We start from the raw sequence: 23,396 nt of genomic DNA, 5'->3' as shown, positions 1-23,396 counted from the left end.
GTGGGCAGCCCTGGTTCCTGAAAGGGTGTGGCCTGTGGCGGCGTGGCCAGGCGTCTTGTGAAAAGACGAGGAAGCCACCCCCCGACTTGGTGGTTCCCCAAGGACTCGGGGCTGGGTTTGTCAGCCTCTCCCCGCAGATTTTCTCCATCCTTCATCAGTCTCCCCTCGTAGGGGCCTGCAAACCTTCAGGGTGTGATACTCTTTGTACTTGTACTTTAGGTACTGGGGAGCATCTCCTGTGGCCCAGAACAGCTTGCTCAACCAGTCCACTTCCTGGTCGTATTCATCCTGGCAGTGAGGAGGAGGGGCATTTTGGCCCTTGGGGAGAAGGCACAGTGGCCTTCCTCTGCCCGGAGTCCTGCTGTGCCACCTCCCTGAGCTGCCTGGACTTGTTCCTTATTCCCCGGGGCTGAGCCTACATCACCTCAGCTTTGCTGGACTTGAGCCAGAACTTTTCATAAAGGTAACCTAGGAGCTGAAAAATGATTGCGGGTGAGCAAGGCAAGGCCTGGCCGCCCAGTCCGCCCACCGCCCCTGACTTCCGAGATCAGAAGGCGTTCGAGGCCACGGCTTCCTTCCCTGCCTCCCTTGCCCTTCACAGAGGCTTTTTAATTCAGGGATCCTCAGACATAGGACTGGGGCCGAGAAGGAGGGTCAGGTCAGTGCTTGGTTCTCCTTGCCCACAGCTCCACACTTAACTCTGGAAGGGCTCAGACTTTCAGAGCCTCAAGCCCCACCCTAGGCTTCCTGAAGCTGAACCTGCTTCTGCTCAAGCTGCCAAAGGATTCCTGTGCATTCGAGGTTGACAGGTGCTGCTCTAGAGCAGCAGTTCTGAACTTCGGAAACACTGGAATCACCTGGGGCGGGGGTGGGGCGTAGGTGGTTTGGGCTTGAATAAAATAATTGCTGCTTCTGGTTCCTACCCCCAGCAACTGGTCAGAAGCCATTTTTTTGGTGGGGCGGGCTGTGCAGCACGTGGGGTCGTAGCTCCCCGGCCAGGGATCGAACCCATCCCCCCTGCAGTGGAAGCGCGGAGTCCTAACTACTGGGCCTCCAGGGACGTCCCTCAGGATTTTTAAAAACTCTCGGGCAGTTCTGATGTGCAGTCCAGGTTGAGATCACTGCTTTCGAGCTCTCGTGAACAAGCAGGCCTCACGCTGGGGGCGTGGATATCGGAACCCTGTTTAATCTGTACCCTCCTCAGGCACAAGGGCTGTTTCCTCTAAATGGCACGGGGCCTCCAGCCCTTTACTCACCTCCTGGTACTTCTTCACGGACAGCACTGTGTGGAGAAAGCACAGTCATGAGTCTCAGGAGAAGGGAGAAGTGGGGGTGGGGAGGGCCACCAACCCGGCAGGACAGCCCGGGCCTTGGCCAGTCCCAGTGCCAGCTTGTTGGTGAGGTCTGGGGAGGGGCAAGGAGAAAGGGCCGTACTTGGAGGCCGTGGGGGCATGTAGTCCTCAGCCCAGGGGTCACAGAAGTAGGGCTGTAGGGAGTCAACGTTGGCCTGACCCACCACGGTCTCCTGGCCGAAGTCCTGGTTGTCCACCACCTTTAGCACCAGGGGCAGCGCGAAGGCCTCATCCGTAGGCACGTACTGCAGCCGCAAGGAGAGGCCAGAGCGTGAAGCTTCCCACGAGCCGGGGCTGCCCCAGCCCTGGCCCAACGCCTTCTCACCAGCGTGAGGAAGAGGGCTGACTGGGTGAAGTTGGGATTGGTCTGGAAGTCCCTGATGGGCTCTGTCTGCACGGACTCTTCCCAGCATTCCACCAGGAGCCGGGGCGAACGCACCCGCTTCATGTTCCGAAGGCTCCAGACCAGCATCCGCCAGAACAGGGAGGGAGGGTGGGGAAAGGGGCAGGCGGCCCCTCTGATGGGGTCCTGGCCTGGGAGCAGTGGGGCCCCAGGGGGCCTGCAGGGCCAGGGCATGAGGCTGGGTGAAGGCAGAGTCTGAAGGCTCACCCAGGCCTCCTGTCCTGTGAGGGATGAGTCCTCCAGGGCTGGACGCTGTTGTTGCTCCTCCACGAGGGAGGTGCCCATTAGGTATTGCCCTTCCTCCCCTGCTGCCCGTCTGGCTTCTAATCATCTCTCTCAGGGCTGACTTCCCGCTGCCGGCTGCCTCCCAGGCCCGCAGCAGCTGGAGCGCCCCAGGGTTCTTGGGCACCTCGGTGCTGTCCAGCTCGTGGCTGACCTGGATCCCACAGGACTCCACGGCCAGTCAGCGAGCCAGCACCCTGGGATCTCACTCTCAACAGACAAACACTGGGTACCCCAGGAGCTGTCCACACCCTACTCATTGGGCCGCCTCAGGGCCAGAGTGGAAACCAGCCAGGTGGTCTGATCTTGGCTCCAGTGCCGGGAGGACCTGACCATCTTCCGGTCTTTGCCAGGTTTGTGGCAGGGCACGTAGGTTCTGACCTGGGGGCCTCCATGCTACTTTCAGAAGAGGTTTCAGAGAAACATCCTGGCATTTGGAGTCAGGCAGGGCCGGGCCTAAACTCTGGCGCTGCCACTGAGCCCGTGTGTCACTGTGCGTGGATGTGTTGTTTCTCAGAGCCTGAATTTCCGTCTCTGGAAGGTCGTCCCTACTTTTTGCACAGGGCCCTCATGAGGCTTACATCCGGTAGGTAATGAATGCTAAAGCCCTTACGACCCACTGCAGAGGTTTGCATTAAAATACTTCTAAATGTTCTATCAGAACTTCATTTCTCTCCTGTCTCCCTCCATCTCTCACATGGTATCTTCTCGGGGTCCAAGCTTTGGAGCAGGTAGGCAGGAGGCCCAAGAGGGTCAGCAGAGAGCACACCGTGGTGCTCGACTGCTCTGGGGGTGGCTTGCGCCCTGCCCACCCGCCCTGCTCCACGTTTCATCACCTCAGTAGCCATTTCCTTAGCTTGGGCTGGATGCTCTTGGGCAGGATGTAGATCCCATTCTTCCAGGGAACACTTAAGATTGGCAGCTGCTGTCTGAGACTCTGAAGGGATGAGGTGGGAGAGCAGGGAGCCTGAGGCCCTGTTGGGCTGGTCCTACTGTCCCCCCCGCCATGCAAGCAGGACCCTAAGAGGCTCAACTGCGGCAGCCCCGGAGCCCTATGGGCAGAAGCTGGCAGGGGAGTTAGGGAGAGATTGGCCAGGCTGGCACCTCCCAGCCCAGTGTTCTTGTTCCTGGGCCCCAGGACTTTGCTGAGGGGCTGCGGTTGGGGGCCGCTGCCTGTGGAAACGTGGCAGGGGAGTGGGGCAGGGTGAGCGCACTGAGCACCACACTCCCAGCCGGGCCCTCTCTCCCGGCACCTCAGTCTCGAGGATCAGCTCACAGGATGCCAAGATCTCGCCCTCTTCCTCCTCCAACCCTTTTACAAGGGGGTGCCACCTCATAGGGGGCAGGATCCGGTTTTGGACATCCAGCCAGACCACCGGTGACCACATGCTCCGTCCCCACAAGCTCTCATTGCCCTGGAGGGAAGGGGAAGTTCACAAAACATGGAGGCCAGGCTGGCAGGGGTCTGGCTCCTCCTGGGATTCTGACAACTCTAGGATCAATGCGATGTGCTCTGCGAATCAGGTCCCGCTGGAGCACTTTCTGAATATTCTCCTCTAAAATAAAAGCTCCTGGGCTTCCCTGGTGGCGCAGTAGTTGAGAGTCCGCCTGCCGATGCAGGGGACGTGGGTTCGCGCCCCGGTCCAGGAAGATCCCACATGCTGCGGGGCGGCTGGGCCCGTGAGCCATGGCCGCTGAGCCTGCGTGTCCAGAGCCTGTGCTCCGCACCGGGAGAGGCCACAACAGTGAGAGGCCCACGTACCGCAAAAAATAATAATAATAAAATAAAAGCTCCTCACGGAATTCCCTGGCGGTCCAGTAGTTAGGACTCTGTGCTTCCACTGCAGTGGGCACAGTTTCCATCCCTGGTCTGGGAACTAAGACCCGGCATGCCACACGGCACGACCAAAAAAAATACATTAAAAACTTCTCAGAGCTCTTCCCAGCCCAGCCCACCTTACCTGGGGGTCCCGCTGCCACAGTTCCACCACCACAAGTGGCGGTCTCTCTTTGGTGTCCTGGGGGTTCTCGTACAGGAGGAGGTGCTGGAAGATGAGCGTCTGGGCCCACGTAGGGGCCGCAGAGCTCTTCAGGGTTTGGGTGCACTGGCTGTGGTTCAAGAAGACCAACCAAATGAAGGGCGCTGTGGGTGGAAGGAGAGCCGTGCCTTTGAGCTGCCGAGTGAGGCTCTCCTCTCTTCTGGCTGCTGCCGCCACTGGACTGGGTACCCGGGGAGGCTCAGGCCAGACAGCCACAGCCACTCCAGCTCCCCAGAAGGCCATCTCACAGTAAGCCACAGAGCACATGGGCTTATAGCTAGAGGCCCCTTATACCATCATGGTTGGGGCCTAGCTGTCACAGACGCAGAGGGCCCGGCGGCTCCTCTGGAGCGGTTCTGGGGACCAGGCTACACGTGGCTGCCCTTGCACAGCATCAGCAAGTGGCCTTGGCATCAAGGAACATCACAAGGCCCTCTCGACGAGGGTGCTGATGCCCAGTAGACACAGCTCCCAGCAGACACCCACTGCCCTGGCTCAGCCCCCTCATCCAACAGTCTGGCTCCCAACAAACAGGGCCACTGCCAGCCCAGGGCAGGAGCACGTGACTCACCTGAAACCTCCCATGGGGCCTCCACACAGGGCTAGAAATTGCCACCCCTCCTCCCCACCCCTCATCTTCTGTCCAGCACAAGGGACAAGTGGTTCCCAAGCGTGTCATCCTCTCTCTCGCCTTTGTGTCTCATCCTCCCTCTTCCTTGTCAAGGCCCAGCAAACTCCTCCTTCCTCTTCTAGGCTCAGCTAAGTGGCCTCCAGTGGGATGAAGCCTCCCTGTCTTGATTCCACAGTGTTGGGGACACACCTCAAGAGCGGTCCTGCCTTGTATTCCTTGTTCTTGTGTCTTTTCCCCAAACCAGGGCCATGAGCTGCTGGGGGCAGGGGTCTGCATGTGTGTCACCCCCTCCTCGCCACACCCTTTATACTGCTGGGTGGCCCCATGGAGGGGCTGGGGGAGAAGTGGTGCCCACGCCTACCCTGGAATGTCTGGATGTGGTTGGACATCAGGTTCCGGGCCTGGTAGATGTAGCAGAAGAGCTGGTAGTAGTGGGGCTCTGGGTAAGAGAGGAGCTGTGTCCGCCACCCGCCCCCAGGATCCCCACCCCATGCCCCCTGCTCCCTGCCCTCAGGGGCTGGGTGATCTCTGGGGGAGCCCTCCAGGAGCTCCTGATTCTGTCCAGTCTCCGTGTCGACGACACCATGTCCGCTTCCCTCTTAGCTTGTTGTTTCATATCTAGACTCTGCCCAGGACAGACTCCCTGAGGCTCACAGGTGCCTTTCCTGTCTCCCCCAGCCCAGGCCCAGGTCACCCTTCTCCCCATCCAAAGCCTGAGGATGTGGCTCCGGAGCCCAGGTCCCCCCACCTGCAGTGGTCAGTGCATCTGGCCACACGGGGCGTCTCTGTTTGCCTGGCGCACCAGGGGGCCCTGGCTCCGGAGGTGGGGTTGCAGGGAAGAGACACCCAGCCCACTGGGGCTTTACCAAGGATCCTTCCAGGAGGAATATGGGTGCAATGCCTTTGACCTTGTTGGGGGCCAGCCTGCAGTGCCAGCGGCGGCGACGGAACCGGCTCTGGGGCTGAGGGTTCAGGTGGAACTTGGAGCCGAAGACGCCGTACTCCCAGCCTGCCTCGTCCTCAGCCAGGCTGGGGTGGTGCTGCGGGGAGAGCTGAGTCGCCCTCTCACCTGGCCGAGGGTGGGTCCCACCCATGGTCCCACCAGGTCCCTGACCAGGCGGCCCCTCACCAGCTGCAGGAAGGACAGGGCCTCCTGCTCGTGGCTCAGCCTCCTGTGGTTCCGGTAGCGCACGTGCGCCCAGCGCCGGCGGCGGCAGGAGTAGTAGGTCTTCTCCACCGAGTTCCAGACCTGGGGCAGCCCCGAGGGCGGGATGCCCACTCCGTACTCCCCGCCTGAGGGACCAGGACACAGCCCGTGGGTGCCCAGGGGCCCACAGGCTCGGGGGCTCGGACAGGCCTGAGATATAAGCCCCGGAAGGGCAGGCCGAGGGGACAGTGCTGTCCCTCACGTCCAGGTCTCTCCAGCCAGAAAGGAAGGTGTGGTCACACTGCGTCACCCGGGTGGCCTGGGCTCAACTGCCCATCTTACAGACAAGGAAGGTGAGGCTCACAGGCGTCCTGGGACCCGCACAAGGTCACACAGCCCGTAAGCAGAAGAGGCTGCATCTTGAGCCCAGGTCTTCCGACTCCCAGCCCACCGCCCCTTCCCTGGAGCCACCTGGGGTGAACCAGGCTCTGGACGTGACCCCAGTTCACGTGCTCGGGAGGCGCGTAGCACCTGCCCTGTCTTAAAGCTGGGGCCCACGTCTGTGGCAAGGGTGGAGGCCCTGCTCTCCGGAGACTGAGGACCCCCAGGAATGCAGGCCTACCCCACCTGACAGCCTGGCTACTTTCAGTTCCAGGCCCTGCCGCCCTTAGCCGCTGCCCAGAGGACTGACCCTCATTGTCCACCACGTGATTCAGCTCCACAGCCCAGTTCTTCTTCGCGTGCCAGCCTTGGGGGCACGTCACATTCTCCCAGGCCTCCACGGGTTCTCCATTCTGTGCGTGGACAGAGAGGGTGGGCCAAGGGCCGTCTTGCTCGCCTACTACAGCCATTGTGGCCTCCAGCCCCCAGGAGCAGACCGCTCTTTTTACATCAGACCGCTCTTTTTACATCTGATGCCACCCACGTGTTCACTTAATACACTTTTACTGGCTTGCCTTTCCGAACCGTACGTGTATTTTTTAAAGGAAACTTTATATAAGCAGTGTCAGTGGAACCACTCACCATAAATAGGAAACAACCATACAAAAGACTGTGAAAGCAAAATAGTGTGACTGAATCTCAGCTGGACGCTGCTGCCCGCCCAAGGAGGCTCTTGGGAAGGGGAGACCAGCGTGCGTGACAGATGGGTTAAACCTCACTGTACAATCAGTGGCCACCAGCCTCCTGGGGCTCCTTAAATTTAAGTTCGTTAAAAATGAAACAAGGGCTTCCCTGGTGGTGCAGTGGTTGAGAGTCCGCCTGCTGATGCAGGGGACACGGGTTCGTGCCCCGGTCCGGGAAGATCCCACATGCCGCGGAGCAGCTGGGCCCGTGAGCCATGGCTGCTGAGCCTGCACGTCCGGAGCCTGTGCTCCGCAATGGGAAAGGCCACAAAGTGAGAAGCCGTGTACAGAAAAAAAAAAAAAAGATCAGGAATTCCCCTGTGGTCCAGTGGTTAGGGCTCCACGCTTCCATGGCTGGAGGCCCAGGTTCGATCCCTGGTCGGGGAACTAAGATCCCGCATGCCGTGCGGTGCAGCCAGAAAAAAAGAAACAAAATTCAAAGTTCAGTTCCTTACTGAATTCTGGGTAAAAGCGCCACCTTCGGAAGGGGGAAGGAAAGGTGCCCACTCTGTCGTTCTTCCAGTCCCATTTAGGGGACCTCTCCCCACCACCTTGGGATACAAACCCCATCAGCGCTCACCCAAGGTCACACCAGGGAGCAGGGCTCAGATGGCAACGCCTGATCCAGTGCTCTTTCCACTCAGACACCCCAGCTTCCAAGGTGCCCCCCTGGTTGAATCGCTTGCCCCCCCGCTCACCGCGTCTGTGTTGGGGATGGCGGCAGGCACCCACGCCCCCGTGGCATCCCGGTGCTGGTTCTCGTACACCTCCTCCAGCACCTGGCTCTTGTTGATGTCTGTGTCCAGGAGGAGCCTGGGGGCAGTGAGACCCCAAGTTCCCAGCATATCTCCCTGAGCTAACAGGCCCCTGGGGTCCTCCTCTGTTGGCTGAGCGCTGCCGTACCTGGCAGCCCCACCTGCTCTGGGCAAGGCTGGGCAGCGGGGCCTGGCATGCAGGGTAGGGTGGTGGGCAGGTCCCCCTGTCCTATGCACCCCAGCCCCCGGGACCAGGCTGCAGTGGCTGTGTGCCCGCCTCTCTGGGCTGCTGCCTACTGGCCCTCCTGGGTAAAAAGAAGTGTCAGCTCCAGTGCTGCCTGTCCAGGGGCACACAGGCTCCGGGTCCCGCATCCCAGCCTTACCTCCGCTGAGGTTCCACTGTCCGTGGCCCCTGCCAGTGCCATCCATGGGGCTCCTTGAAATCCTCCTTGAGGAGGGCCTTGTGCCCCATGACGTCCGAGAAGCTGGGGCAGTGCTGCAGCCACTGCTGTCCCCACTGGTCCTTATGCTTGGCCTGGTTCTCGTACTGGGGGAGGGGAGTCCATCAGTGCCTGCTGCCACCCCCAGCATACCCAGCACCGGCCCTAGGCCCCCCACTCTGGGCTGTAGGCACCTCCCAGAAATGTGGTAGTCAGGCAGAGGGCCATGTGGCACCTGCCCAGGGGCAGGAGCTGCGTTGTCGCTTGTAACGGGACGGCACTGCCCCCGCTGTCAATCAGCACAGACAGCTGCCACTCATCAAGTGCTCACTGTGGCTGGGCCCATGCCAAGGGCATTACATGAACTATCCCCTTTCAGCTGCACACTCCCATTTCACAGGTGAGGAGACTAAGGCTCAAAGGTCACCTCTACCCCAGGCGGCTCAGCTCTCGAGGAGTGGAGGGGGGTGGATGCCTGTGTTAGAGCCTGGTGGTGCCTGCGATGTGACCTGTCTGCCCTGTGTCACTGCTGACCCTGGGGAACCTGGTCCTGCTCCACCACTGCCCCGTCTTTGCTGCCTCTGGACCTTTCTCCCACATTCCCCTTCTGGGCACACACTCATCCTAAATCCCTCTCTGTCTCAGCACCTCCAAGTTCTACAATCTATCCACAACATGCAACTTAGGAACCATGAAAACGTTTTGACAAAGTAAGTTAAAAAGCCCGAAACTCAAAACTTATTTCTCTTCTGTTCTCAGGACCTTCGCCTGAGCCACGTCCTCCCCTCCTCTGATTGCAGAGCGGCCTCTGGCCGGCTGCTCACACACCTCCTGGGTTTACAGTTCTAAGGGAACATGCCTCATTTCCGGCTCCTCTGACTGTCCCAGGCCTCCCCCTCCCCGGGACCACCAGGCTGGCCTGCAGGACCCAGCTGGGGTCGGCAGGGGTCCCGGGCTGTCACGCTGATGATGGACGAGACCCCCCTGCAAGCAGTCCGAGCCTTGCTCACCTCACACATCCTGAACTAATTGGGAGAAACTCCCAATAAACCTCCATCTGGGTGAGAGTGACCAGCCCCAGGGGACCATTCAGCTGCTCTCCTGTCACCACAGCCCATGGCTTGTCAACAGGGGACCTCTTTAGTTTCTGCCACCTCTCTCAAGCCCCTTTCATGGTTCTCAGATTCTGCCAGTGATGTTCTTCTCCACCTTCGGAGCTGGGCTGTTGCCGGGTCACCCTCCCGCCGGCCCCACCCGGGGCCCCGCTCACCGTCTCCGCGGACACGACCACTTCGCCCTGGCGGAGCAGCAGCAGATCCTTGCTGTCGGTCACGTTGCCGAGCCACATGCAGACCCGGAGCTGGGCCGGGAGCGTGTCCTTTCCTTCACCCTCTGGGTACTGAGCCAGAGGCAGGTCAACAACCATGGGGGTGCAGGCCCCCAGGGGCAGGGGTGCGGGTGAGGGAGGGGCACACACACCAGCCCCTTCACCCTGAGCCCTGGGAGCAGGGGCCTCACACTGAGCTGGGTGATGGCCATAACAGAGGCTGGTACGGGTTGTTGGGGGAGAGGGTCAGTGCCTCTGGGGAACCTGGGAATGCTCCAGGGAGGACTGGTGCTGATGGTGCCATTGACAATGATGCTTGCTATGTGCCAGGCAACGTGCTAAGTGCTCTGATCCTCACACACCACCACAAGGCAGGCATCATTATCGCCAGGCCCATTTCACAGAGGAGCAGGCTGAGGCCAGACACGGTCAGGAGTTGGCTCCGGCTCACACAAGCCAGTGAGTGGTAGAGCCAGGATTCAAGTCTCAGTGATTCTTGCAGGATGAGAAGGACTCAGGTGGGCCCTTCCACCATGGCAGAAAGGGCAGTAGGGAGCCAGGGACATCTTCGAGACGGAGGCAGTGTCCCCCACCTGCCTCCCAGGGGGAGGGCTGGAAGCACAGGGCCATCTTCAGGGCAGGGGACTTGTGGTCAGTCAGCCTTATTTATGGATTGTGTCTGATATGAGGGGCTGGCACCCAAACCTTATAGGTATTAAATATGTAGATAGCAGCCAATCGTGGTCCACGGGAGACAGGACAGGGACAGGACCAAGTGAAGCATCAGGATGATGGAGGGGACAAATTTGAGGAATACTTATGGGTGGCATGGACTTGGTGTCGGCCACATGCTGATGATCCCAGGCCCCCGCCTTCCTCTGGAGAACTGTTTAAACCCTATTTCACCTGGTAAAGGGCCTGACAGAGAGGAAGTGGGCATGCCCTTGGGAAGCTCATGGGGGCTGCCCGGGGCGGGGGGGTTCAGGGCTTCTCCCTTGGGACGTCCTGGGCCCTCTCCTCCCCTGAGGACCCCTGGCCTCCCCACCTGCAGGAAGAGGGTCTGTGTCTTCCCACAGAACCTGCCGGAGTGCCGGGTCCTAGTCCGGGAGAACAGGATGGTGTGGGTGGGCACCTGTGCATAGGCCACTCGCTGCTCCCGGGACATCAGCCAGATCATCACGTCCGGGAGGTTCATCTGGGGCTGCCGGATGGGAGAGCGTCAGGCCCACGTGGCCGGCTCCAAGGCCCGCTGCCGGCCGGAGTGTCCAGCACCCACCTCAGGGAGCACGGCATTAAGGCGGTACAGCCAGCCCTCTACAGTGGCCACCATGTCCCTGGGCTGGGCTTCCTTGGCCTTCCGGGCCAGCTCCTGCAGAAGGAGGCTGCGGAGCTGCCACCTCTTCTTGTCCAGGTCGGTTGCTTTGGGCTGATCAGTCATGCAGGGCAGTGGGTACCTGTGGCCAGGACCGGGAGGGCGGGAGCTGACCATGTCCCTTGCTCACCATCCTGCCCAGCCTCAGTGCCCTTCCTAGACCCAAGATCCTGCCCCACGCCTGCTGGCCTGACCCGGGGAGCCCTGCCCACCCTCCTTAGGAAGCCCACTCACTGCGGTCCTGGCCCCTGGGCCCTCACCCTTCCCCTTCCCATCCTCCCAGCCCCTGTAGTGTGCCAGGCCCGTGCTCAGGACCTCCTCGTGGACAGAGGTGTGAGCTGTGAGACAGGGGCCAACCAAACCCGGCGGGAGTGGGGAGGAGCCAAGTGGGCTGCCGGGCCAGGAGGAGCAGAACAGGCAGAACCCCAAAGAGGGCCTTGTGGATAGAAGGAGCGGCAGGGGAAAAGGTGCGGGCCGGGACGGTGCCGGGCTTGTCTGGACAACGGGGAGGCTGGTTTGGGGGGAGCACCAGGCATGGGTGTGGGGGCAACAGTGATGGGTGGGGAAGTCAGGGCCATTTTGGGGGTCCCTGAATGGGAGAGAAGCGGCTCTGTGGTTTGGGGAGAGATCTGCGCAGAGCTCATATTTCCTGCGGAGGCAGGGGTGCGGAAGGGTGGCGGTGAGGGCTGTTCTGTAGGGTCCTGTCTGCGCCCCAGACCCTGTGTGAGCCTGATCTGGCTCAGCCCCAGCCCCGGGTGAGGGGCCCACCGCCCCTACTTGCAGTCCTCCATCAGCTCCCTCAGCAGTTTCTCCCACTGGGGAAGCAGAGCCAGGTCCCTTGGATTCCTCATGGATTTCAGGGTGTCCAGATTGGCTTTCTGCTCAGCAGGAGAGAAGTGGCAAGTGAGCATGGGGCTCCCTCAGGACAGGCTGCAGGGCTGATTGGCCCAAGATGGTTTCAGCCAGGACTTGGGGACATTTGAGGGGTAACCTGGGGATGTCAGTCCGAAGCGGTCACACGCCCTTGCAAGGCTAGGATTCCCACCCACCCTCCCAAGGGGTGGCGGGAAGGAGCCAGGACAGGGTGGGACCGTGAAGAGGTTACAGGGCCCTGACGCTGGGCTCCCTTTCTATCGGTGCGAGAAAGTCGTATCTGAGGCGGGGGCATCGGGTGGCTCTCCTGCCTACAACTGCTCTGCAGCTTCCTTCCTTAACCGACACGAAGACCTTTTGTGATCGGACCCTTCCCAGCTTCCCTGGCCTTCTTTCCACGTCACCTCCAGGCCCCCACCACCCCCGAACTTCCTATCACCATGGCTCTGCCTGTCGTTCCCTTCTCTGCACCCCACCACTGCCCCCAGCAAGACTCTGCCCCAATGTCATCTCCTTTTTGAACACCTCCTCTGACTCTCCTCTCTCCCCCGCCCCAATCTCTCTGCCCCCATGGTTCTCCTGCATCTCCACCGCAGCCCTGCTGCACTGCATACCGCCTATTTGCATATCCGACTTCCCTGCTGGCGAAGACTGTGTCTACCCATCGTTGTGACTTCAGTGCCTGTGTCTGGCACGTCCGTCTCAGTTGGTGTGGATTGCATGAGAGAGCTGAGTGACCGGGTTCCTAAGACTGCGGTTCATTTTCCCAAGTCTCCCATCAATGACCCGGGTCCTTCCCTGTACCACCACCCCATCCCCCACCCCCACCCCACTCACCAGGCGGTCCCGAGTGAACTGGAGGAGGTTGAGGCAGTTCATGTGGAAGCTGACGTCCTCCCAGTAGGAGGTCACGGCCACAACGGGCTTGGTGTTGTACCAGGGCACATAATGGTAGATGTTCCCTGAGACACAGAGACACGAGCAGGGGATGGGGGCTGGAGGTCTGAAGGACAGTGTTCCCTCACTGTGTCCCCTCAGAGGACCTTTCTTGGGCTACTTCATTCCTCTAGGATCTGCTAAGCATCCTCACTGGACCCCTCCTACTGGAAGGTGGGCTGCAGGCCAGTCCAGGATGGATGCGCTTTGATGAGCACAGCCGGCTGGCCGGAGCATTCCCTGTGCTCAGTGTCACACAGCCTTACAGAGTCCCCAGTTTACAGGTGGGAAAACCCAGGCTAGTGATTGGAAGTAGTTTCCCTGTGGTGGCACAACCAGGTGGTATAACGCAGGCATTCAGTTCCAGAGCCCGTGCCCCTAACTCAGGCAAGATGTCAAGGCCAGGGGCCTGCCCTGAGGTAGGGTCTTCCTTCTGGGTGGTGGGTAGGCACAGGAGGAGTGGGTCCTGGGTTCGGGAGCCCCAGGGTTTGGTTGACGTGGGCAGACATCTGACATGAAGGGCCTGCCGTGCAGAGGAGCGAGCGTGGACAAAAGCCAATGATGGGCTTGGCAGGCCGGGCCTCCTGGCCATGATCCTTATTGAAAAGAGCGGGGGACTTCCCTGGTGGAGCAGTGGTTAAGAATCCGCCTGCCAAGACGGGAATAAAGGCACAGACCTACTAGAGAATGGACTTGAGGATACGGGGAGGGGGAAGGGTAAGCTGTGACAAAGTGAGAGAGTGGCACGGACATATATACACTACCAAACGTAAAGTAGATAGCTAGTGGGAAGCAACCGCATAGCACAGGGAGGTCAGCTCCGTGCTTTGTGACCACCTAGAGGGGTGGGATAGGGAGGGTGGGAGGGAGGGAGACGCAAGAGGGAAGAGATATGGGAACATATGTATATGTATAACTGATTCACTTAGTTATAAAGCAGAAACTAACACACCATTGTAAAGCAATTATACTCCAATAAAAATGTTAAAAAAAATATAAGGTGGTTCAGCAAAAACAGATGAAGCAAAAAAAAAAAAAAGAATCCGCCCGCCAATGCAGGGGACACGGATTCGAGCCCTGGTCCGGGAAGATCCCACATGCCGCGGAGCAGCTAAGCCCGTGCGCCACAACTACTGAGGATGCACTCTAGAGCCCGTGCTCCGAAACAAGAGAAGCCACCGCAATGAGAAGCCCGCATGCCTCAACAAAGACCCATCGTGGCCAAAAAATAAATAAATAAATTTAAAAAAAGAAAAGGGGGGAAAAGCTAGGTGAAGCATAAAGGAACCTTTTTTTTTTTTTTTTTTGGCCACACTGTGTGCCTTGCGGGATTTTAGTTCCCCGACCAGGGATCGAACCCAGACCCATGAGAGTGAAAGCACAGAGTCCTAACCACTGGACCACCAGGGAATTCCCAAGGAATTCTTTTTATGAGATGTATTGCTGGGTTGAGATAAAAGCAAGAAATCCACAGAAACCAAAAATAAAGTAAAAGCAGAAAGTCTGTGAGGCAAGCGGAAGCAAAGCAGACTTTTCTCCTCTTAGTTTCTGGCAAATCTTGGAGAACCGGTTCTTCTCTTTGACGACTGCCAGGGCCCAGGAGAGAGAGCCGAGCACTGCCCGGGGTGGGCAGTCTAACAGGACACCCCATGTGACATGGGTGGAATTGCATCCCCTATAAAACTATGCTGAAGTCCCAATCCCTGCTACCTTTGCATGTGACCTTATTTGGAAATAGGGTCATTGCAGCTGTAATTAGGTAAGACGAGATCGTACTGGACTAGGTTGGACCCTTAACCCATAATGACTGGTGTCCTTATAAGCAGAGGAGAGGGACAGAGAGATGACAGGGCTGTAGAGACACAGAGACAGAGGCAGAATGCTGTGTGGAGATGGAGGCAGAGATGCAGTGATACATCTACATGCCAAGGAGCACCGAAGATGGCAGGTAACACGCAGGAGCTGGGAGAGAGGCGTGGAAGAGATTCTCCCCCGGGTCCATCAGAAGGAAGCAACCCACCAACACCTTGATTTCAGACGTCTAGCCTCCAGAACTGTGAGATAACTCATTCGTGTTGTTATAAGCCGCCCAATTTGCGGTACATTCTGATGGCAGCCTGAGCAAACTAGTCTGCTATGCAGAGCTGGCACTGCAAACCCTAAGCCCTCAATCAGTGAGAAAGAATCCACCACACGGAAGAAGACAGTAAGGAAACTCGCCCATCTCCAGCGTGGCTCCGGGTAGAGGGGCAGGAATTTTCCCGAAAATTTGTAACCACAAGTGGGGCCTCATGCAGGTTGCATTCTGCACTCATGCCACCTGCACCGTCTGGAGAAAACTTGACGCAGTCTCTGGTTGGCAATGCCCCAGGTAACTAGAGGAGGCAAAGACAAATCCTCACTGGAGCATGAAATTTGGGTCAAGTCCCAAAGGATTCCCACAGATAAAGTTCCAAGAAAACGAGCAGCTAAGAAGCAATATACATACCCTCTACCCCAGCAATTCTGCTCCTAGGTATACAACCAACAGGAAGGCATAGAACAGCATTATCAAAAGAAAAGTGTTCACAGTGGCATTACTCATAACAGTCCAAAGTTAGCAACCACCAAAATCTCCTTCAGCAGTAGAAGCCATAAATAAATTACGGCATTTGCACAATGGAATACTATACAGCAATGAAGATGAACGAGCCACAACTACAGCCAACAGCATCTAGGTTTGTGAATGCATGTCACAAGTAAAATGATGAGCAAAAGAAGCCAGGCACAAAACAATACACACTATAGGATTTCTTTTATATAACGTTAAAAACCAGGCAAAACCAACTGGCAGTTAGGAGAGGGATAGCAGCCCTTGGTAGAGGGGGATTGAGGGGCTCAAGGGGCCTCTGGGATGTTGGGACTTTGTTTCGTGGTCTGCATGTTGTTATGTGGGTATGTTTGCCTTGCGATAGTTCATTCAGCTGGACGCTTTGGTTTGTGTACTCTTCCATAGATGTGTTATACTTGAGTCAAAAGTTTACTCAAGAATTTAAGAAAATAGTGGGAGCAAAAAAGGCAACATACATAAAATACAGTGTGTCAAGTGGTGGAAAATGCTATGGAGAAGGATGAAGTGAGGGAGAGGGAGAGGGATCTGCCAGAAGTTTTTAATAGAATGGTGGATTACCTAAGGCCTCTCCTGAAAAATCTAGAAGAAATTATGCAGAATGCAGCCCAGAGAGATGAAAAACGTAGAAGAAAGTTTTTTTTTTAATGGTCCATATTAAATGGACCAGATTTAGTAGCTTTCTTTTCTTTCTTTCTTTCTTTCTTTCTTTCTTGGCTGCACTGGGTCTTTGTTGCTGCGCATGGGCTTTCTCTAGCTGCGGTGAGCAGGGGCTACTCTTCGTTGTGGTGCCTGGACTTCTCAGTGTGGTGGCTTCTCTTATTGCAGAGCACAGGCTCTAGGCACATGGGCTTCAGTAGTTGTGGCACTAGGGCTCAGTAGTTGTGGCTCACGGGCTCTAGAGCGCAGGTTCAGTAGTTGTGGCGCACGGGCTAAGTTGCTCTGCGGCATGTGGGATCTTCCTGGACCAGGGCTCGAACCTGTGTCCCCTGAGTTAACAGGTGGATTCTTAACCACTGCGCCACCAGGGAAGTCCCAAAAGATTTTAAAATGTGCAGAACAGAATGAGAAGTTCCACAGAGGATAGAGTGAATTCGAGAGAGAGCTAGGAAAGAAAAGGGGAAGAGGTAATTTTCAAAGAGAAAGTATTTTATAATTATCCTGAATTGTTGAAAAGATGCCAGTTTCAGACCCTGGCACTGAGTGAATCACTGGAATGATAAATAAGCAGAGATCTATGACTGGGGCTCTCAGATATGAGCGTGCTGATACAAGACAGCAATTTTCTTCTTCTACTCTTGGAGAGCATACAAAAGCAACAAGGAGAAGGAAAATAACTCCATTTTCAGCAAAACAAGGAGACAGATATAATCTGCAGGCTCAAAATACACATAAGGGCTGCCAAAAGCAACTGTGAGTGCCCTAGGAGCTGCAAATATTAAAGGGTGGCAGAAGTCACCTGCGTGGAATGAATAACAAGACAGACAGAGAGAGTCACGGCTTGATGGGAGCCGAGTGCAGAACGTGCCAGCAAAAATACACCCCCAGAACGAACTCGGGACTCAGACAAGGACATGTGAGCTGGCAAAACTCAGAAAACGAATAGAAAAAAACCAAAAACATCACAGGAAGGAAGACCACATGAAAGGAAGCCCAAGGGACATTAGACTCTGCAGACAATCCAGTGAGAGGCACAGAAATAAGAAAAGCGACCAAAATAAGATGGAAATAAAGAGCCAAAAAGGATCAGGGAGAAAATGACAGATACAGAAGAAAACCAAGGAGAATTATTAAGCCCATCAGTGGAGACCCCGAAGTAGAAAACCTGAACAATGGAACAGAATATTTAAAAATATAATTAAAAAAAACTCACATGGCAAAAGGATAGTCCTTTTAACAAATGGTGCTTGAAAAATTGGATACCCGTATGCCAATTAATTCAAAATGAATGATACAGATAAATGTAAGAATTAAAACTAAAACATTTTAGAAGGAAAAATTGGAGAAAATCTTCATGATCCTGGGTTGGGCAAAGAGTTCTTAGATATGACACGATAAAAGAAAAAAAAATTGAACTTCAGCCAATTGAAAATGTTTGCACTTCAAAAGACACCATTAAGGGGCTTCCCTGGTGGCACAGTGGTTGAGAGTCTGCCTGCCAATGCAGGGGACACAGGTTCGTGCCCCGGTCCGGGAAGATCCCACATGCGGCGGAGCGGCTGGGCCCGTGAGCCATGGCCGCTGAGCCTGCATGCAAAAAAAAAAACAAAAAAAAAACAGGCAGACAAGGGGGATGCATGGGAAGCCCTTCATGGGTAATGAGAGGGTGAAGCTGACAAAGATGAAAGTGAGATTGTGTTCCTCTAGAGAAGTGGTTCTCAAACTTTAGCATGCATCCCAGTCACCTGGAGGGCTTGTTGAAACACAGATTGCTGTTCTGTTTTCTGCTTCTGTAGGTGTGGGGTGAAGCCAAGAATATGCATTTCTATCAGTTCCCAGGTGATGCTGATGGGGCTGGCCTAGGGACTGCACTTCGAGAAACTTATAGTGCCCCATAGAAGTGTCCAATGAGTATACATTGGATGAAAGGATGGATGGGTGGATGGGTGGTTGGTTGGATGATTGGGTTAGTGGATGGGTGGTAGTTGAATGGATGAATGTGTGGATAAGTGGATTCCAGGATGGATGGAAGGTGGGCAGGTGAGTCGTGGATGGTAGCCACATGGCTGGATGGGGGAGGTTCAGAGTAGTAGGAAAGACATGAGGTTGGGAAGCTGTGGCGTGGAACGTAGTGTAGAGAAGGACTTGAAGTCAAAACCTAGTTTCAGCTCTTGTTGTGGGTTCTCCACCTACCAGCGAGCTGTGCAATGTTTGGCAGGTAACTTCACCTCCCTGAAGCTCACTTTCCTCACGTCTAATGTGGGTTGACAACGCCTATGAATGTACCGTGAGCTAATACCATTGAAACGACCAGCACAGAGCCCGGCATGCACTGGCTGCTCTCTGCTCTTCTGTTGGTTCTGACTCTTACCATCATATATCACTTGGCTGTACTGTGTGGTGGAGACGAGAGGCTTGTAACTCAGGTCCATCTTGTTTCCATAGTGACCAATGCTGACCTCGAATTGGATCAGGTCCTTAAAGTTGGGCATCATGGTACAGGAAAGGAAGATGACGCACAGCCCATACTTCTGGTGGTTCTGGTGCTTCTAAAACAATAACCTACCACATCCCCAGTGCGTAAGCCAAGGGATGAACAAGTCTATAGGGACAGGCAGGGAGGCAAACATGAGGTGCCCAGTTTCTTTCAAAAGCTACCTTTGCTTCTATTCAGGGTGACCTAGACCATCACCGAACCCCTGCCTCCTCTCAAAATCCTGCCTTGACTCCCACTCACCTGGCTGATCAAGGGAAGTTCCTCCCAGGACTTCCATCACCTGGTCCCCTCCACCCAGCCAGCCCTGGTTCCTTCTCTTCCTGAAATCAGGCAGGAGGGTCTTCTCCCTGGTCAGGCTAGACTCTGAGTTGGGTCACCCCTACCCCTCTCTGTTTTGCCTAAATGCCCCCCATCGGATGAGACCGAGTATGGGCAGGGGTGCGTGGTGGAGGATGCATACACACACACATCTGCTCTTGGCTTTTCTCAAACCCCGTCCTCCCACCGCGAGTCCGTCTGCTCAGCTCCTCTATCCATCATGTGAGCCCCTCTCTCATTTCCACTGTCAGCCTCTGCCCTGCTTATGCATTCTCCCAGTCTGTTCACTAGCTCAAGTCTCCCCCTCTTAAAAAATAACCCTCCTTCTCCCATCTGAGCCACTATTTAGCTGTAACCTGATCTTATCTCCTTCAACTTTGCAGCCAAGTTTCTATGCACTCGCCTCTATGCACCGTCTGTAACTTCTCCCTCCCGCCCACAGCAGCCTGGCTTCTCTCCTGACCCAAGGCTACTGGTGTCTTCCTAATAACCAGCGCACACTTTTGGGTCCTCAGCCCTTCTCTCCGCCACATTCAGATCACTGATCGCTCCTTTCTGCAACTCTCCCCTCCGGAGGCTGCCTCAGTTCTCTGCTTTGCAGACTCCCCCTCCGTCTCTCTGCAGAGTCACCCTCCTCCTCCTCCAGTCTCATAGGCTGTGCTTCCTGATGGGCTCCAGCCTCAGCTCCCTTCTCCTTTCACTCCACCTACTCCCCAGGGCAATTCCTCCAGAACCTTGGATAGATCCTTGGATGTGTGTTGATGACACATCTGGCTGTCTAGCAGCCTTGGGGATTGGTCTTCGTGGGTGTCTCACAAGCACACGTCAAAGGTGGGATTCATCATCTCTCTCAGACCTGTTCCTCCTCTGGGGAGCCCATGTTGATGTACACCCCCCACCTTCCCACCTCGCCACCTGAGGCAGAAAAGGGGAGTCAGCCTCACTTCTTAGTGTCCTGTCGGTCAGTGGCTCTGATCGTTGTTTCCAAAGGGTCTCTGGCACCTGCTCCCTCCTCTCTAGTTCTCCTCCCCTGTAACTGTGTCCCCATTTCTCCTAAGTGGGTGGCCCAATTTACTCCCTTCCAGTCTATTCCTGACTCTGTTCCTCCTGACCCTTCCTCCCTCAGTGACCCTCCTTGGCCTTCAGGAAGAAATCCAGGCTCCTTAGAACATCATTTCTCCTTAACTGGATTACACATCTCTTAAACTGAAGCCTTGTCTTTACTGGGTCCCCTAACCTCCTGGGATTGGCACGGCAGGAAGCCCCCATAGGGGCTTAGCAAAGACTCAGGTGGATCGACCAAACATCCTCACACATCCAAAAAGCTCATTCCACTGCTGGCCAGGGCCTCTTGCAATGTCAGAAACGGGACCCACAGCAGACCAGGGGCAGGCAGAGGAGCTCCTTCTTCCTGGGTTACCTGACTCCTGTGGTTACCTCTACGCTGATCACATCTCGGGAGAGATCCTTCATCTTAGCATCTTGACGGGACTTGATGTGGGTGATTAACTCCAGGAAGACTCGGCCTCGATAAGCTAAACCATCCTTAACAATGTTGGGAATAGTCTAGTGTTGACAGGAAGGAAAACGGCGAGAAAAGGGATGAGAGAAAAAAAAAAACAACCAGGAAAGTCTCCCCTGAAACCTCTGTAGGAAGGACAGGGTTGTCCTGTAACTTCCTACCTAGGGCCGACCACAATCCCAGGGAGGAATTCCAGAAACTCCAGTCACGGCCATGACTGGAAACCTCTGGGCCCTGAGCCATCTTCTACACCCTTAGGTCCACTCTTCCGCTTCATGCAGCTCTACCTGCTGGCCCACCTGAAGGGCCCTGTTCCTGGTAAACCCCTCATGCTCGGAGGGGACCGTGGTAGCTATTGAATTATCCCAGCCTGGCCAATCAGGACAGGCCCCGCCTCCTCAGCAACAGTGATTGGTCCAAGGGGAGCACACATGACCTAGGAAGGCCAATTAGAATGCTTCCCTGGCCTTCCCTAATAGAGGCTTCTATGGTTCTCTTCCCAGCAGGGAGGCAAGACTGCAGTAGGAATGAATGAGGCCCAGGAAAGAGCAGGAGAGATGAGAGATGGAGCGAGCGTGGGAGAGTCTCCGAATGGCATTGAGGTCCTGGTTTCTGCAGCTCTTCCTCACGCAGATTCCTTCCCAGCCCCATTCCCTTCTTTTGCCAACTGGCTTTCTGGCATTTACCACTAGTCTTGAATAACCCAGTGCTTTTCCACATTTACCTGTGCTGTTTCTTTTGTTGCCCATGACTTTCCACCTGCCGAAACTCTTACCTGAGGTCTCATCTCAATGTCCCTTCCTCAGTGTCTGCCCAGAGCACTGCATCTGTTCCTTTCTTGTGCCACAGCACATGCCGCGTATTTATATGGCCATTTATGTACAGCCTTCAAGTCCTCTACTGGAGTGTGGTGGACAGAAACAAGGGCCTGGCCCTCCCCAGGCATTTCCCAGGCCCCGGTGCCTTACACATGGTTGGTTTTACCTCCTCTCTTCCCTAGAGCTGACATGAGAAGCTTACAGCATCTTCCTCCTTGATCCTGAAAGGGGCCTTTTTACCCCCACGGAGAGTCAGGAAGCTGGGGCCAAAGCAGGGGAGGAAGCCAGAGTACATGCCTGCAAGGGGAGAGGGTGAGAAGGGTCCCCAGGTCTGGGTGGGAGAGGTGTAGGAGGCGGGGCCGGGGGCTTGCTTGCCTTCCATTTCTGCTCCAGTGGACGAGATCTGGTTGAGGGACAGGCTGACCGTCCCGATCTCATCATGGCACTTGTTCCCGGGGCTGGAGAGAAACACACCCTGCAGGCTGAGCCCCTGGCCCAGCTCTGATTTCTTCCTCTCTGGCGTGTTTTCCAGTCTCCACCCAGTTGCTCACCAGTCCAAGACTCTGAACTTGATGTAGCTAGAGAAGCAGGGCAGCTGCAAGGGGCAAACGAGAGGGGCAGTGGGTGCCTGCTCGAATGGCCTGGGCCTTGCTGAAACTGGGATCAGGGGGAAAGTCCTGAGTCTGGGTCAAGGCCTGGCTCGGTTACCAGTGAGCCCAGTGGGACTGACCACGGGAGCTTACGGACCTTTGGCTGTGGGCCCCCCACTGCATCGGCCCTTTGCAAGGGCCTGGGAAAGGCCTTGGACTGTGTCCCATGATCATTTTGTATTCTTATTCTTAAAATGGCCCCTCATTACATAAGTTCCCTAGTGGACCTGGCTTCCCTGGTGGCGCAGTGGTTAAAAATCCACCTGCCAATGCAGGGGACATGGGTTCGAGCCCTGGTCTGGGAAGATCCCACATGCCGCAGAGCAACTAAGCCCGCGAGCCACAATTACTGAGCCCGCATGCCACAACTACTGAAGCCTGTGCACTTACAGCCCGTGCTCTGCAACAAGGGAAGCCATGAAAATGAGAAGCCTACGCACCTCAACGAAGACCCAACACAGTCAAAAATAAAAACAAATAAATAAATGTATAAAATTTATTTTATAAATTTTTCAAAATAAATTGGGTCCTAGTGGACCCGAGTCCACACTACTTTGGGCTGCATGATCGCAGTCCACACACGGCCCTTCAGTCTGGAGGCATGTTTACCAAGCCTCATGGGAAGGTTGTAGGCCTCGAATGTCTTCCTCACATTTAGCAGTTAACCTTTATTTATTTATTTAATTTAATTTAATTTTTATTTGGCTGTGCCCTGCAGCTTGTGGGATCTTAGTTCCCCGACCAGTGATTGAACCTGGGCCCTCAGCACTGAGAGCACGGACTCCTAACCACTGGGCCACCAGGGAATTCCCTAGCACCTAACCTTTAAACAGCGGGACATCTATCTCCTCAAAGAGTAAATCATAATAGCTGCCACTCTGGGGAGGTTTCTGTTGTCCCCAGCATGTCCTGGATGGTCTACGTGGATCACCTGAGAGACCCACCCCACCTACAACCCCAGAAGCCAGGAGCTATGATTATTCCCATTTTCAGACAGGAACACTGTGGCACAGAGAGGCTGAGTTACTGAAGTTCTCATGTAATATGCAGAGCCCCTACCCACTCTGCCATAAGCCAGCAAGGCCTGATTGTCCCTATTTACTGAGCGGGACTGAGGCCCAGAGAGGGACTTGCTTGAGATCGCACAGTAAGGGGTAGAATCAGGATTGGAACCCAAGCTTCTGAGTCTTATCTCTGCTCTGCCCTCAGTTATAAAAACAAAAAATCCACGTATAAAACAGAGCCGTTGGGGGTGAGGCCTGAGTGGGCCCCAAATCCTCTCAGCTGGAGCCTCTTCTCTGCTCACAGCAGTTCCTGGGGTGTGGGTTGGGGTCCTCAGTTCTCCACCCCCCTCTCCTTCTCCCCTTGCCACGGAAGCCGAGGGTCAGGGGGAGCGGGGAAAGAAAGGGCTTTCCAGCTGAATATCTGGTTAGTAAGCTACGAGGAGATCACCCAGGTTAAGGAAGGACACTGGAAGTGGAGAGATGGGAGTCATTGGGCATCCAGGTCTTCCAAAGTACCAAACCCTCCAAACTTGATTTTATGGTGGAACTATCTGTTCATCCATCCTTGGGAAGTCTCCTCTCCTTTACCAGTTCCTTGTCTTGATTCCCCTCCTGCCCGGGAGCCCTTGAACTGCTAA

At 55.7% G+C, this 23,396-nt stretch overlaps 1 protein-coding gene across 1 annotated transcript in view; it reads right to left on the bottom strand.

Annotated features, from left to right (window-relative positions):
* The window catches only part of FER1L5 (fer-1 like family member 5), a gene marked incomplete at its 5' end in the record, with an annotated part of 48,912 nt that overhangs the window by 6,227 nt on the left and 19,289 nt on the right, over positions 1–23,396 (bottom strand). Inside the window, 25 exon segments of the mRNA XM_082643009.1 lie at positions 184–288; positions 425–475; positions 1,257–1,282; positions 1,435–1,597; positions 1,678–1,912; positions 2,103–2,191; positions 2,438–2,585; positions 2,874–2,966; positions 3,262–3,452; positions 3,999–4,180; positions 5,069–5,146; positions 5,456–5,738; positions 5,837–6,000; positions 6,546–6,648; positions 7,677–7,791; positions 8,117–8,280; positions 9,444–9,572; positions 10,546–10,701; positions 10,777–10,954; positions 11,650–11,750; positions 12,583–12,707; positions 18,321–18,498; positions 20,202–20,330; positions 21,307–21,562; positions 21,656–21,699. Coding sequence (XP_082499135.1) covers positions 184–288; positions 425–475; positions 1,257–1,282; positions 1,435–1,597; positions 1,678–1,912; positions 2,103–2,191; positions 2,438–2,585; positions 2,874–2,966; positions 3,262–3,452; positions 3,999–4,180; positions 5,069–5,146; positions 5,456–5,738; positions 5,837–6,000; positions 6,546–6,648; positions 7,677–7,791; positions 8,117–8,280; positions 9,444–9,572; positions 10,546–10,701; positions 10,777–10,954; positions 11,650–11,750; positions 12,583–12,707; positions 18,321–18,498; positions 20,202–20,330; positions 21,307–21,562; positions 21,656–21,699 — 3,486 coding nt within the window.

This window comes from Mesoplodon mirus (genome assembly GCF_964341445.2).
Source record: "Mesoplodon mirus genome assembly, chromosome: 14".
Classification (NCBI taxonomy): domain Eukaryota; kingdom Metazoa; phylum Chordata; class Mammalia; order Artiodactyla; family Ziphiidae; genus Mesoplodon; species Mesoplodon mirus.
Note: the sequence above shows the minus strand (reverse complement) of the source record. Positions and strands in the feature narration are given on the sequence as shown.